Source organism: Castor canadensis, chromosome 16, assembly GCF_047511655.1.
Source record: "Castor canadensis chromosome 16, mCasCan1.hap1v2, whole genome shotgun sequence".
NCBI lineage: Eukaryota > Metazoa > Chordata > Mammalia > Rodentia > Castoridae > Castor > Castor canadensis.
This window is the reverse complement of record NC_133401.1, coordinates 64190311-64205947: the sequence shown is the minus strand read 5'-3', so window position 1 is coordinate 64205947 and position 15637 is coordinate 64190311. Positions and strand designations below refer to the sequence as shown.

The following is a 15637-nucleotide window of genomic DNA, read 5'->3' as shown; positions in this document are numbered from 1 at the left end:
ACTAAATGGTTCATTAAAGATAAAATATCTTCATAAATAAAAAGATTATTGGCTAATACCGTTTTTTTAAAATCAGATTCTTACCAGAGCTGAGAGCTAAATTACTAGAAGAAGCAAAAGTCAATTCATTCATAAAGCCAAAAGAGAATTTTAAAGAAAATGAACTTATAAGAGATGAAAGAAAAACAATTTTTACTAATACACTACTAAATACATCAGTTTTTGGAAAGGTAAGCACTTTGGTTTTCATTTCAGCCAGTATAATAATATTATAGTTAGCACTCTAATGACAAAAATAACTGTTTTCAGGCTGGTGATATGTTCAAATGGTAGTGCACCTGCCTAGAAAATGCAAAGCCCTGAGTTCAAACCCCAGTCCACAAAAAAAAGAAAAAAGAAAAAGATTCCTATATAGCCAGGTACCAGTGGCTCATGCCTGTAATCCTAGCTACTTTACAGGCTGAGATTGGGAGGATCAAGGTTTGAGGCCAACCCCAGGCAAATAGTTTGCAAGTGTGAAGCTTTGAGTTCAAACCCCAGTCTTACCATCCCCCCCACCAAAAAAAAATTCCAGAAAACGCTCTCATGACTCAAAATTTCAATCTATTGCAGGAAATGGAAAAAGAGAAAAAGCCCAAGGAGTTCAAAGTCAGAGTTATTAAAATCAAAGGAGGAAAAGGAGATATTTCAGAACTGAAAAAGTTAGAGTATGAAGGTGGACATTGTCAACAGGATGCAATTGAAAATGTTCATGCTCTGCCTCAAGATCTAAAACCCATTGAACCACCAAACCCTGCCAATCCCAGCACTAACTCTGATTGCGTTAAAGATCTACGTGCTGGAGGTTGTATGATGATGCCAGCCATCAATCTAATGAACAGTAGTTTGACAGCTGCAAACCTCAATCAAAATCTCCCTTACTCCAATCCAAGGTGAGCTATGAAGAGAACAGACCTAAGTAATAAAATGTTTCTACATAATGGCATTTCAAAGAATCGCTTTACAGCTTCCGTATGTAAACTGAACTTGGAGAAGATCTATTGAAATTATAATTGTATAACAGGTTATTTACTGAGTAGTTCTTATGAATGCTGTGTAAGAAATTAATTTTTCTTAGCTATATAGATGTTTAATTTTTCACTAATATCTTATACTTTCCATTTAATAAAAGAACCTCAGAAAATCATCTTCTGGTTTTTTTGTTTGTTTTTTTCCTGCTGCACTGGAGTTTGAAGGCAGAGCCTCACACTTGCTAGGCAGACTCTACTCTTTGAGCCCCTCCACCAGCTTATCTTCCATTTCGAAGAGAAGAAAAGTGATACGATCTATGTTCTAGTATCCATGTGCCATAATATCTTAGTCTGGTTTGTAATACTATGATAAAATAACTGAGGTACATGCAGTAGGCCCTGGTTTCAATCCTCAGCACCACAAGAAGACAAAAGAGGTTTATTTTGTTCACAATTCTGATAGCAGGAGGGTTCCAAGAGCATGGTGTCACTGTCCTAGCAAGGACTCCCTGGCTGCATCACAACATAGTAGAGATGCAGATGGGGCACATATGTGAGCAAGAAAAGGAGAGAGAGATTCAGGGGAGATGCCAGGATCCCTTAGAACAACCCTCTCTAATGGGACTTCCTTCAAGAGCAAGAACATACTCCCAGGAGAAAAGCATTAATCTCTCTTAAAGACCTAGTCACCTCCCACCAGGCCTCCCCTCTTAAAAGTTCTGCCACTTCAATACTGCCACAGTGGGATCAAGCTTCCAGCACATGGATTTTTTGGAGGATGAACATGTTTCAACCCTAGCACTCAGTATACCACAGGAAGGTTTATTTCTATATCATAGCAAATTCTCTAAATGGATAAAGGATAGTCAAAAATAATCTTTCATAGTCAAATAGTCTTTCAAAGACAAATATGTTGGGAGGAAAACTACATATTAGGCCAGTTTTAGATTTAGCCTCTAATACAGGTTGAGAGACTGATACTTATTCTGATTAATAATGGGCAGTGTGACAGATGGTGAGGGTGTGTCTAGCAAGGTATAAGAACTGTTTATAAATTTTGCGAAGCTACTGTGATTTTAGGTATGAAGGAGACTAGTTTCATTAGCCCATCGGGATTCTGGAAGACTGGTTTGGGCTATAGGTTGTGAGAATTAGTGGTTTGCAGAAGTGGGCAAGTGGAAATGTCTGTGTCAGTCCAAAGGTACAGTAGGCTACAAGACTGCAATAGGCCAATTGGTTTTTTTGTTTGTCTTTGGTTCTTTGTTTTTTTTTTTTTTTTTGACAGGGTCTTGATACATAGCCCAGGTTGGCCTCAAACTCATTATCCTCCTGCCTCAGCCTCCCTAGTATAGGTGTGCACCACCATGCTTAGCCCCCAATTGTTCCTGAAGTGACCCCAAAACCATGGTGCCAGTAACTGCGGGTGCAAGCTAGTCTTAGACAGCAAGGTCATATACTGAAAATTCCAGTGGTTAAGAGATCCAACCTCAAAATAGGTAGAAAGGAGTGAGTAAGACAGCATTAGTAACTCTGTGACATATTTGTCACCATTGATGTTGACCATGTAGTAGTTGTTCTCTGCCTTATTGCCACTTCTCTCCTTAGAGTTCTTGGTACTTATGGGCTGACTGTTGATTTTTGGTGGTACTTGTTTTGACAAACATCCATGTATATAATTCATTCACTCTTTTTACTTTATTTTATTTTTTGAGATAGGGTCTCACTTTGTAGGCAGGCAGGCCTTGAACTCATGATCTTCCTGCCTCTGTCTCCACAATGGGCAAAAGAATTATTAGATTTATTTATTTTTGCAGTGCTGGAGTTGAACCCAGAGCCTTGTGCGTGCTAAGCAAGTACTTTTTACCATCAAGATACATCTCAGCCCTTGTTCACTCTTAAAGCTAAAACAAAGGCACTTCTGGGGAGTTCTAATAACTTCTCATTTATTTTTAAATAATAGGTTAACTGAAAGAGTGAAAAAGAGACGTACTTCTTCACAATGTGTTGGACAAGTTATGTCTAATAACCGACAAGAGGACACAGGTCCCACTCAAGTAAGGCAAGATGCTGGTCATCAAAATATGGCTGCTCTTAACAGTGCCCCCTCCATTTCTTTTCTCTGTTTGTGGGGCTCTAACATTTTTTAAAAATATGCTTTTAATTTCTCTCTCTCTCTCTCTTTCTCTCCCTCTCTCTGTTTACATGCTAAACATATGCTCTACCACTGAACTACATCACCAGTCCAATTTTTTCTTCTTTTCTTTTTTTGTTTTGGCAGCACTGGGGTTTGCACTCAGGGCTTCATGCTTGCTAGGCAGGCACTCTACCGCTGAGCCACTCCACCAGCCCTCTCCCTTTTTTTTCCTTGAGATGAAAATAGACCATCATTTCCTTAGTGTTTTACAATTTTAGTTAATTTCCAATATCTCAATTTGTATATTTAATGTGTGACTTGGACAGAATAAGATTTCTACCTGTATTTATTTATTTATTTATTTGGTACTGGGGCTTGAACTCAGGGCCTTCACCTTGAGCCATGCCACCAACCCTTTTTTTGTGAAGGGTTTTTCAACTATTTGCCCAGGCTGGGTTCAAACCTCAATCTCTGCATAGGATTTACAGGTGTGAGCCACCGGTGCCCAACAGATTTCCACCTTTAAAATAGTGACTTTTAAAAAAGTTTTTAATATCTTACTTTATGGATTTAAAAACAATTGTCAAATATGTACAACTTATTTGCAATAAAAAAACTAATCAATATAATTTATCCCTTCCATTTATAGGAGAGTTTATTCAAACTTAAAGCACAGTGTTACTTATAATAATAGAAAATTGAAAAAATAAAATTGAAATCACCTGTCTTAAGAACAGGTGACTTACTAAATACGTTAGGGTACATTTATACAATGGAATACTACACATTATATTTGGGAAGTATCCATTGACCCCCAAAAAGTGTTTATGATCTGTCATCAGCTGACCAAAAATAGCACAAAAGGTTTTCGAGGTAGTGAATCCACATGACTATTTCCTTTGGACATAAAGCATATTTTATTTATTATTTTTTTGAGGGACTGGGGCTTGAACTGAGAACCTTGTGCTTGCTCGGCAGGCACTCTACCACTTCAGCCATGCCTTCATCCCAAGCACATCATTTTACAAATAGAAAAAATAAGTTACTGATAAAATGAACTAGAGCAATTTGTCCAAAGTCAGAATACAATTGAAAGTAAAGATTGTGGTTCTGATGATTAAGACTTATCTTCTGAATATTATATATAATTTAAAAAGTTGCTTTATGAAACTTTTGAGTTTGATCTGTTTATATATTTAATGGTATTCTACTTTGTTTTTGTTTTTATTTTATCTTTTGAGACAGTCTTGCTATATAGACCAGGCTGCCTCTGCCTCTCTAGTACTGAGATTAAAGTCCAGGTCTATTCTACTTGTCAATTATTAAAATAACTGTTCTACCTTTTTACATCATTGAAAAAGCTAATAATTATAGACTTGTCATTTTACAAATAGTTACACAAATTTCTTCAAAATAACTCCATTTGTTTGTTTAGAGCCAAATGGAAAAGGGTGTTTTTAATGAACAAACAGGTCAAAGTGACCAAGTGGTAAGTGGGAACAAAAGGAAGGTGAATTTTTCCAGACCTGAGAGGAAAGAATTCCATTTCCCTGAATTGCCTTTCACAATACAGTCAAAGGATATAAAAGGAATGAAAGGTATATATTTGTTGTGTATCTTTATAAATCTTTTTTTATAAATGATATTTACAATGTTTTTTGTAACATAAATTTAATATTGGAATTTAGGTAGAAAATAGTAAATTTCTGAGAAAAACATTTTCTGCTGATTCTTTTCTCCCTATAGTTGACTAAAGCATAAGACTTAATGGTGATCATTTTAGAGGGATCAGCTTGAAAGGGTGATTTTTCATCAGCTTAATGTTGAAATTTTGGGACACTTCAAGGAAGGTAATTGTAGTTCAGTCTATGACCTGGAGTAAATCACATTCCTATGCTTCTCCATGATTATTTCCCATATATTTTCCAGGACTGTTATTGATAGGCTAGGGCATCCAAGGATTTAGTATATTAAGGTTTATAAATTTAAAATTTTTCTTTATTTAAGATTTGTCTTAAAATGAAACTCATTTTTTTGTGAGTAAATGTTTTTAACTTTCTTTGAAGAATAGTGACACCTTGTGAAAATGTAATATAATAGCAAGAATGTAGTATTTGTAGAACTCAAGAGGACTTATCTTGATCCACCTTGCAGTTATACTAAGAATAAAAAATATAAATTTTTTTTACTACTTGATAGACTTTGTAAAATTATAAGACAAATAATTTACCATATTTTACTATTACAAGTCATGATTTAGTCAGTTCCTTTATAATAAACTAAAAAACTGACTTCAACGGAGAAAAACTGAAACCATTTCCTCTAAAATCAGGAACTAGACAAGGATGCCCACTATCTCCACTCCTATTCAACATAGTACTGGTATTCCTAGCCAGAGCAATTAGGCAAGAAGAAGGAATAAAAGGAATACAAATAGATAAAGAAACTGTCAGAATATCCCTATTTGCAGATGACATGATCCTATACCTTAAAGACCCAAAAAAACTCTACTCAGAAGCTTCTAGACATCATCAATAGCTACAGCAAGGTAGCAGGATATAAAATCAACATAGAAAAATCATTAGCATTTCTATACACTAATAATGAACAAACTGAAAAAGAATATATGAAAACAATTCCATTTACAATAGCCTCAAAAAAAATCAAATACCTAGATGTAAACCTAACAAATGATGTGAACAACCTCTACAAGGAAAACTATAAACTTCTGAAGAAAGAGATTAAGGAAGACTATAAAAAGTGGAAAGACCTCCCATGCTCATGGATTGGTAGAATCAACATAGTAAAAATGTCTGTACTCCCAAAAGTAATCTACATGTTTAATGCAATTCCCATCAAAATTCCAATGACATTCATTAAAGACATTGAAAAATCTACCATTAAATTTATATGGAAACACAAGAGGCCACAAATAGCCAAGGTAATACTCAGTCAAAAGAACAATGCTGGAGGTATCACAATACCTGACTTCAAACTATATTACAAAGCAATAACAATAAAAACAGCATGGTACTGGCACAAAAACAGACATGAAGACCAGTGGAACAGAATAGAGGACCCAGATATGAAGCCACACAACTATAACCAACTTGTCTTTGACAAAGGAGCTAAAAATATACGATGGAGAAAAAGCAGCATCTTCAACAAAACCTGCTGGGAAAACTGGTTAGCAGTCTGCAAAAAACTGAAACTAGATCCATGTATATCACCCTATACCAACATTAACTCAAAATGGATCAAGGATCTTAATATCAGACCACAAACTCTAAAGTTGGTACAGGAAAGAGTAGGAAATACTCTGGAGTTAGTAGGTATAGGTAAGAACTTTTTCAACAGAACCCCATCAGCACAGCAACTAAGAGATAGCATAGATAAATGGGACTTCATAAAACTAAAAAGCTTCTGCTCATCAAAAGAAATGGTCTCTAAACTGAAGAGAACACCCACAGAATGGGAGAAAATATTTGCCAGCTACACATCAGACAAAGGACTGATAACCAGAATATATAGGGAACTTTAAAAAACTAAATTCTCCCAAAACTAATGAACCAATAAAGAAATGGGCATGTGAACTAAACAGAACTTTCCCAAAAGAAGAAATTCAAATGGCCAAAAAGCACATGAAAAAATGCTCACCATCTCTAGCAATAAAGGAAATGCAAATTAAAACCACACTAAGATTCCACCTCACCCCTGTTAGAATAGTCATCATTAGCAACACCACCAACAACAGGTGTTGGCGAGGATGTGGGGGAAAAAGGAACCCTCTTACACTGTTGGTGGGAATGTAGACTAGTACAACCACTCTGGAAAAAAATTTGGAGGCTACTTAAAAAGCTAAACATTAATCTACCATATGATCCAGCAATACCACTCTTGGGGATATACCCAAAAGACTGTGACACAGGTTACTCCAGAGGCACCTGCACACCCATGTTTATTGCGGCACTATTCACAATAGCCAAGTTATGGAAACAGCCAAGATGCCCCACCACTGACGAATGGATTAAGAAAATGTGGTATCTATACACAATGGAATTTTATGCAGCCATGAAGAAGAACGAAATGTTATCATTTGCTGGTACATGGATGGAATTGGAGAACATCATTCTGAGTGAGGTTAGCCTGGCCCAAAAGACCAAAAATCTTATGTTCTCCCTCATATGCAGACATTAGATCAAGGGCAAACACAACAAGGGGATTGGACTTTGAGCACATGATAAAAGCAAGAACACAGAAGGGAGGTGTGAGGATAAGTAAGACATCTAAAAAACTAGCTAGCATTTGTTGCCCTCAATGCAGAGAAACTAAAGCAGATACCTTAAAAGCAACTGAGGCCAATAGGAGAAGGGGACCAGGAACTAGAGAAAAGGTTAGATCAAAAAGAATTAACCTAGAAGGTAACACACATGCACAGGAAATTAATGTGAGTCAATTCCCTGTATAGCTATCCTTATCTCAACTAGCAAAAGCTCTTGTTTCTTCCTATTATTGCTTATACTCTCTCTTCAACAAAATTAGAGATAAGGGCAAAATAGTTTCTGCCAGGTATAGAGGGGGTGGGGGGGAGAGAAGGGGGCAGAATGGGTGGTAAGGGAGGGGGTGGGGGCAGGGGGCAGAAATGACCCAAGCATTGTATGTACATATGAATAATAAAACAATCAAAATTTAAAAAAAATTAAAAACTGACTTCAGTGGATGTCAGAATTTCCATTTTAAATTCTTAAAAAGGAAAGTAGAATTTCAAGGTAGTAGAATAAATTCTCATTGTTTTATGTATTTTTGCAAAAGTTAAACAGATAAAAGTGCTGAAGAGGGAGACAAAGAATGCAGATTCACCTAAAATACCAACTTTACTTAATATGGATCAGAATCAAGAAAAATAAGAGGTAAAACTTTTTTGTTTATACTTTTTACTAAAGGATGTTGTTTAGAGTCCTTGACTCAATGTATAAATTTAGTTGTTACTATTAGAAAGCTATATAAAATCTTAAACTTTTGTGCTGGAAGTATGGCTCAAGTAGTAGAGTGCCTACCTAGCAAGTGTGTAGCCCTGAGTTCAAACCCCAGTACTGCCAAAAAAACCCCAAAAAAAACAGAAAAAAGAAAATTTCAAACTTTTGTCATCTTTGAACTCTAGAAACAGATCTATATTTTCCTAAAATAATCAATTAGTAATAGTTTCTAAAAGTTGTTTTTAGCAATAGTAAATGCCAGCCCTCATTTGACTGTTGGATGATTAGAATTTATGGTATCCAGAGAAAATAGTTAACTGTGTTTTGTTTATTATCAAACGTCAGGCAGGTAACCCATGCTAGTGAAAATAAATGATGGTTTAAATAGCTGGCTATGCTGGTTACAGGTATATATGTCTTTGTCTTTAGTATCTTACCTTTTGTTTTTTCTCCAATTTATCTTCTATCTTTCTCTGTGTCCACCTATTGTCTTGTTCTTAGCTAGTTATCAGATAATTCCCACATTGAATCCACCATAGAGATTCTTGAATTTTATTTGGAAATCTTGAAGTCTTCAACTCCAAATGAATCCCATCTAAAGGTACTCTCAAGGGAAGAAGACTGTGCTGAGTACCCACTGAATTAAATCATGTAGGTGGCCTCCTGTTCTGCCCTTGTGAGGTCATCTCTAAGTGATTTATCAATGTCATTTTCTCCACTTAAAAAAAATGAAATTGACTACATTTTTATTCATAATAAAATTATGCATATTCATTGAGGAAATTAAAATGTAGAAAAATTTATTTGAAACTATATAAGAAAGCATTTTAACTAAGGCTACTCAATTTCTACAATATTTAGATAAGAAGGTTATCAGCCACTATTAGAGGTATGTACACTGTGACATTTAGAACTTGTTAACTCTATAATCTATCTTGCAGAAAAAGAGGTATTATAGAACAGAAAAGCCATTAATGGTCATTGTCAATGTAACAAGGTAGCTTTAAAATTATGCATTTAGGGGGACTTACTCATGTCCCAGTATGCCACACAGCATATACTGTTTATACATATTTAGAATGATTGGGTGAGTTAGGGCTCCTGACATTGTGTAGAGTAGTAACATATCACAGGGCATGCTGCTTGCTCTATGAGATGCCCCAGGAATTAAAACTACATACCAATGTAGGAAAAAAGAAAAGGAATTCTTTTTTTGTTGTTTTGGTGGTGGTACTGGGGCTTGAACTCAGGGCCTAAAGCTTGCTAAGCAGGTGCTTTACTACTTGAACCACTCGGCCTGCCCAAAAGAATTCTTAAGGGAGTTCTATCATTTTTAGGATAAATAAATAAATAGAAAGGAAAATCCCTTCTTGCTCACATGATTTAGAACTCCTTAAAAAGATGACATTTTAAAAAGAGTGATCTTTGCCACATGTTACAGTCACATGCCTGTAATCCCAGCTGCATGGGAGATGGAGATGGGAGGATCACAGTTCAAAAAGTTAGTGAAACTCTTATCTCAAAAAAACAAACTGGGCATGATGGCACATGCCTTTAATTCCAGTTACTGGGGAGGCAGAGGCAGGAGGATCACAGTCTGAGACTGGCCCTAGGGAAAAGTACAAGACCCTATCTGAAAAATGAATTAAAGCAAAAAGGGCTGGGGTAGTAGAACACTTGCCTAGCAAGTGCATTGTCTGGAGTTCAATCCCCAGTACTGCCAAAAAAAAAAAAAAAGTGATTTGAAACAACTTGTAGTTATTAGAAATAACCAGAAAACGCCTAGTGTGATGGTTTACCCCTCCCTACAAGGGTAATCCCAGCTAGTCTGGAGGTGGAGAGTGGGAGGATTCCATTTTGAGGCCAGCACTTGCAAAAAGTTAGTGAAACCCCATTTTAGTCAGTAACCTGGGCAAGGGGTCATCTGTAATCCCAGGTACCTTGGAGGCCTTAGATAAGAGAATAGAGGTCTGACCAGGCACCGGTGGCTCACACCTGTAATCCTGGCTACTCAGGAGGCAGAGATCAGAGGATTGAAGTTTGAGGCCAGCCCAGGCAAATAGTTTGTGAGACCCTGTCTTGAAAAACCCTGTCACAAAAATAGTGGTGGTGGAGTGGCTCAAGGTGAAGGCCCTGAGTTCAAGCCCCAGTAGTGCAAAAAAATAAATAAATAAATAAAGGTATGTGTGGGGGAATAGAGGTCTGAAGCCAGCCCAACCAAAATATGAGACCCCACCTGAAAAGTAAAGCAAAAAAGGGCTGGGGTGTGGCTCAGGGGACGGGGCACCTGCCTTGTATGTGCAAGGGTCTGAGTTCAAATCCCAGTGCCACTACCAAAAGGAAGGAAGAAAGGAAGGGAGGGACGAACGAATGAAAGAATGAAGGAAGGACCAACCAGAAGTCATTAGTGTTGGTTATAGTTTATTCATACTCCCCATTCAAAAGCAGTTCTGACAGGAAACTTAAATTGCATATGAGTCCAAACACTTTTAATAAATTAATGTCAGAATTAAGAAAATTTCCTGAATTTTGAGTCTGTAGTTCATTTTTGAGTATGAGAATATGATATGTTTTTAATGAGAATATGATGGGACTGGAAGTTTTCCTCGGTGGTTAGAGCTCTTGCCTAGCATGTCTGAAAAACTGGGTTTGATCCCTGTACCACCAAAAAAAAAACCAACCAACATAAGACAGGGAATAACAATTCATTTGTTCTGTTCTCTATTCTTGGCTCTGTCCTTGATTTGTTTTTAGAAGTTCCTAAAGCTGAACAGGTTACATTAACCTCTTTAAGGCAACTTAAATGTATATTGAAGTTATGCAGGCACACATTTGAAGATGCTCTATGACCAGACAGAAACCCTAAATTACTGTGAATGAGTAATTTAGGCAAGAGAGAAAGGAGTCCATACAAAGGCCGCCTTTACTTCTGTTTTATGATGATTATGAGGATTATTTGCTGAATAGTGTCTTTGTACCGTATGAAACAATCCCCAGGTACAAAGTGCAGGTATTTTTATCTCTGCCTGTATTTTCTTAGCCAAAGACCCACCATTTCCTCAATTAAGATCCTGTTTCTATTTACTTTTAGAATACAGGACATGTATAAACTGAAAGAAGAAGAACCAACCAGATGTAGAGTAGAAAATGATTCTGGGAATCATTTATGTGTATATTCACTTAAACATGTTTTTAAATTCATAATAATTATTCATGTTGTCTTAATTTAAACATTAACTTATGAAAACTGTCTGACTGGTGTATCCTAATAAAACTGTAGCTTATATTAAGTTATATAATTTTATTTGATAATCTCTCATTTCAGACATTTTTGATTAGTTCTTATGCTTACATTCGTTTCAGAGCTTTACAATTACAAGAGGAAAAGTGTCTGAATATGTAACAGGGGAATCCCAATGTGAGAGCACCAAACATTTCTGAGTAAACAGGGATACTTGATAAGCATGAAATATGGGTTTGGTTCCACACTGAGAATTCTGGAGCAGCATTTAAACATATCATGATGATTATTTAAAAGGACAGAAATTGAACAAAATAGTGAACCAAGTCTTTTGGGTTGATCAGCATGATTACCATTTAGTAGATTACATGTAATTTAACATTAGTATAGTTATGATTTTGGCAACATGTATTTACATTCCCATCCCTGATTCTTACTAGTTTAGTTTCTAATTTTAGGGTGGAGATGGCCATCAAGAGGGGAAGACTTTGAAGAGGAGCACGTTTTTTTTCTGGTAGTGTTTTCTTTTAAATAATCTTAAAAATACAAACTGATAACTCTTCTTTTTTAATTTTATATACAATAGAAATCTAACATGAACCATTGTTGGGTAGCCATACATTCAATCTGCATTAGCATCACCCAACTTTTTTGTTTTGTTAGTAAAAGACTGACTGTTTACTTCTCTCTGCTAGGAATTCTGTTGTGATACTTTGATTTGGAATTATAAAGTCATCTCCTCTCTGCTTGCTTCTTTACTTGCCATCATTACTGAGTGGGTAATACATCTGGTCACACTGTTCTTGTATTGATCTCAGCCCTCTAAGAGTTATAGAGACTCAAAAGTCAATTTTTTTTTATTTTTTGCGCTACCGGGGCTTGAACTCAGGGCCTTCTCCTTGAGCCACTTCATCAGCCCCATTTTTTTTCGAGCTAGTGTCTATGTACTATTAGCCCAGGCTGGCTTCAAACTGCAATCATCCTGATCTCTGCCTCTTGAGAGCTAGGATTACAGGTGTGAGCCGTTGGTGCCAGGAAGAGATTGATTTTTTTTTTTTGGTAGTGCTGGGGCTTGAGCCCAGGGCCTCATGCATGCTGAGCAGTTGCTCTACCACTGAGCTACATGCCCAGCCTCCTAAAGTGAGTTCTTAATGAAATATCTGATCCATTGTTTAGCTGTTAGTATTACGTGATGAAAAACATGCTCTGATGGTCAGCAACAAAAGTATTTATAATATTCATAAATATCTAAAAACGATATGGTTTTCAAATACTAGTTAAATTCCTTTATCCTGTTAAACAATTGCCTGTGCGTTTCCAGATTCCTAGTTCTATCTGATAGTGGTACAGACATGAAAATATTTCATAAAACAAATTGTGTACAACCCAAAAGAGGTTTATTATCTTAGTCATTTTCTGTTGCTAACTGAATGACACAGACTGGATAGTTTATAAATAATAAAGGTTTATTTAGCTTACAGTTCCAGGGGCTGGAAAGTCCAAGAGCATGGTGCCAGCATCTGCTTAGCAACTGATGAGGCCTCCTGGATCACCATAATATGGTGGAGGGTATCACATGTTGACACAGGAAACGTCCTAGTTCAAGTCCATCTTCCTTTTATAATAAAGCCAGTAAGCCACCTTGTAGGGTTTACCCTCATGACCTCTGCTAATTCTAACTACCTTCCAAAGGTTCCAACCTCCAAATACCATTAATATATTAATTTGGGTATTAAGTTTCTAGCACTCAAACTTACTTATTTATTGATTGGTTATGGTGCTGGGGAAGGAACCCAGAGCATCACACTTGCTAGGCAAGCATTCTACCACGGAGTTACACTCTCAGTTGACACGTGAACTTTTGAGGGATATATGTAAACCACAGCACTACCAAAATTCTGGATTTTTCCACTCCCCCAAAATTAATAAAATGTCTTCCTTGTTTTACCAGGCCTCTTAAGTGATTTTGTCTTTACTAAAGAAACACAAAAACAAAGGAAAACAAAATTTCTTTATCACAATATTGTGACACCTTTTCATCTCAGAAAAAGCTTGATTAGAATTAATAGATGAAAGTATTATACATAATAATCTTTGTAACAGACTCCCTCTTAGCTTTAGCAATTTTTCCTCTGGAGAAATTAAAAGTTGTTCCCTGTAGTAGGTTTAATAAGGTATAAATCTATCCATTGCCTATTATAATTTATATATTTGTCCATGCTTACACCAATATCAGATATTGTCAATTTTTTTCCTAGTCAGTTTCTACAAAAATGCTACATAGGGTTTTGACTGGGATTGTTTTAAATCTATACATTAATTTAAAGAGAATGGCTATCTTAACAATATTGAGTCTTCCAGTCCTTTCTATTTAGATCTTCTTTAATTTCTCTTAGCCATATTTTGTAGTTTTCAATGCAGCAGTCATATACATTATTCATTAATTCCTAGATATTTTATTTTTGATGCTATTGAAAATGGCATTGCTTTTTAATTTCATCTTCCATTTGTTTGTTGCTAATATGCAGTGGCACAGTTTGTTTTTTTATATTGATCTTATATCCTGAGGTCTTGCTAAATTCATTTATTAGTTGTAGTAGGTTTCTTTCCTTCCTTTCTGTTGTCTTTCCTCCCTTTCACCTTTTTCCCTCCTTCCCTTCTTTCTTCCTCTTTTTTCTCATCCTCCTCCTCTTTCTTCTTTTTTTTTATTGATTTCCTATATAGTTTGAGTATTCCTAATCCAAAAATCCAAAATGCTCATCAATTCAAAACTTTTTGAGTACCTACATTATACTCAAAGTTTCAGATTTTAGAGCATTTCAAATTTCAGATTTGGGGATTAGGGATGCTCAGCTGGTATAATAAATGTAAATATAACAAACTCTGAAAAACTGGAATTTGAAACATTTCTGGTTCCAAGCATTTTGGATAAGGGATGTGGAACCTGTACAGGCAACCATTATATCCACAGGTAAAAATAGTTTTACTTCTTCCTTTCCAATGTTTGTGCCTTTTATTACTTTTTTTTGCTAGGACATGTTAAATAAAAGTAGTGAAAGTGAGATGGGCACTGGTGGCTCACACCACTTGGGAGACTGAGATCAGGAGGATCACAGTTCCAGGCCCTCCTGGGCAAAAAAGTTTGCAAGGCTTCATCTCATTGTAAAAAACCTGGGTGTGGTGGTGTATGCCTGTTATCTAGCTCTGGTGAGAAACCTAAAATAGCTGGCCTAGACAAAAATGTGACCCTATCTTCAAAATAAACAGAGTAAAAAGGGCTGGGACATGGCTCAAGTGATAGAGTGCTTACTTAGCAAGCTCAAAGCCCTGAGTTCAAACCCCAGTACTTCAAAAAAAAAAAAAAAAAAAAGTGAGAACAGAGCTTTTATTTCCTGTAGCAGAGGATAAATATTTAGTACTTTCCCATTAAGTATGCTGTTAATTGTAGGTTTTAAGTAAATGACTTTATCAGATGGAGAAATGTTCCTTCTACTTCTTTTTTTTTTTTTTTTCATGGTGGTACTGTGGTTTGAACGCAGAGTCTCATGCTTGGTAGGCAGGTGTTCTTCTACTTCAGCCACTCTACCAGCCTCCTTTTTCTGAGAGTCTTTGCCATGACTTTGGCTGAATGTTGTCATGCTTGTATCTACTGAATTGTTGGCTATGACTTTTCTCCTTAAATCTATTAATGTGAATTATATTAATTGATACTTGAATGTCAAAACAATCCTGCATTGCTAAGATAAAATGGAATTTGATATTTTTATATATTGTTCAATTTAATTGAGTAATATTTTATTAAGAATTTTGGCATTATGTTACTGTCCATCTTTTTCCTTCTATTGTCCTTGTTTGTTTTTGTTACCTGTGTTATTATTGTGCTTCATAAAATGAGTTGGAAAATATTTTACCCTGGGTATAGTTTGGATCTTGAATGCCCCCAAAGGATCATGTGTTCAAAGATTGGTTCCCAGTCTGTGGTGCTATTGGGTGATGGTAGAACCTTTAAGAGGTAGGGCTTGATGGGAGGAAGTTAGGTCATTGGGAGCATGACCTTCAAGGAAAATATTGGAACTCTGGCCTTCTGTCTCTGTGTTTTTGACCACCATGAGGTGAACAGGACTCTCTGCCATGTGCTGCCACAGTGATAAACTGCCTTACTTTGCCACAGGCTCCAAAGCAATGAGCCAACTGATCATGTTCTGAAACCTCCAAAAGGGCAAACCTAAACAAACCTTTCCTCTTTTAAAGTTGATCATCTCTGTTTCCTGAAAGA

The 15637-nt window shown here is 36.2% G+C and overlaps 1 protein-coding gene across 6 annotated transcripts in view; it reads left to right on the top strand.

The window, feature by feature from the left end:
- Positions 1-13978, top strand: part of Cdkl3 (cyclin dependent kinase like 3) — a 94740-nt gene extending 80762 nt beyond the window's left edge. Inside the window, exons 5-10 of one of the 6 annotated variants that reach the window (XM_074057302.1) lie at positions 77-230; positions 613-932; positions 2971-3064; positions 4580-4742; positions 7957-8054; positions 11820-13978. In XM_074057302.1, coding sequence (XP_073913403.1) covers positions 77-230; positions 613-932; positions 2971-3064; positions 4580-4742; positions 7957-8051 — 826 coding nt within the window. In that variant the 3' untranslated portion in view covers positions 8052-8054; positions 11820-13978. Of the gene's footprint in view, positions 1-76; positions 231-612; positions 933-2970; positions 3065-4579; positions 4743-7956; positions 8055-11819 lie in introns of those variants that run through there. The other 5 variants (XM_074057300.1, XM_074057299.1, XM_074057301.1 and 2 more) reach the window with 5 other exon arrangements.
- Positions 13979-15637: the final 1659 nt, after the last annotated feature.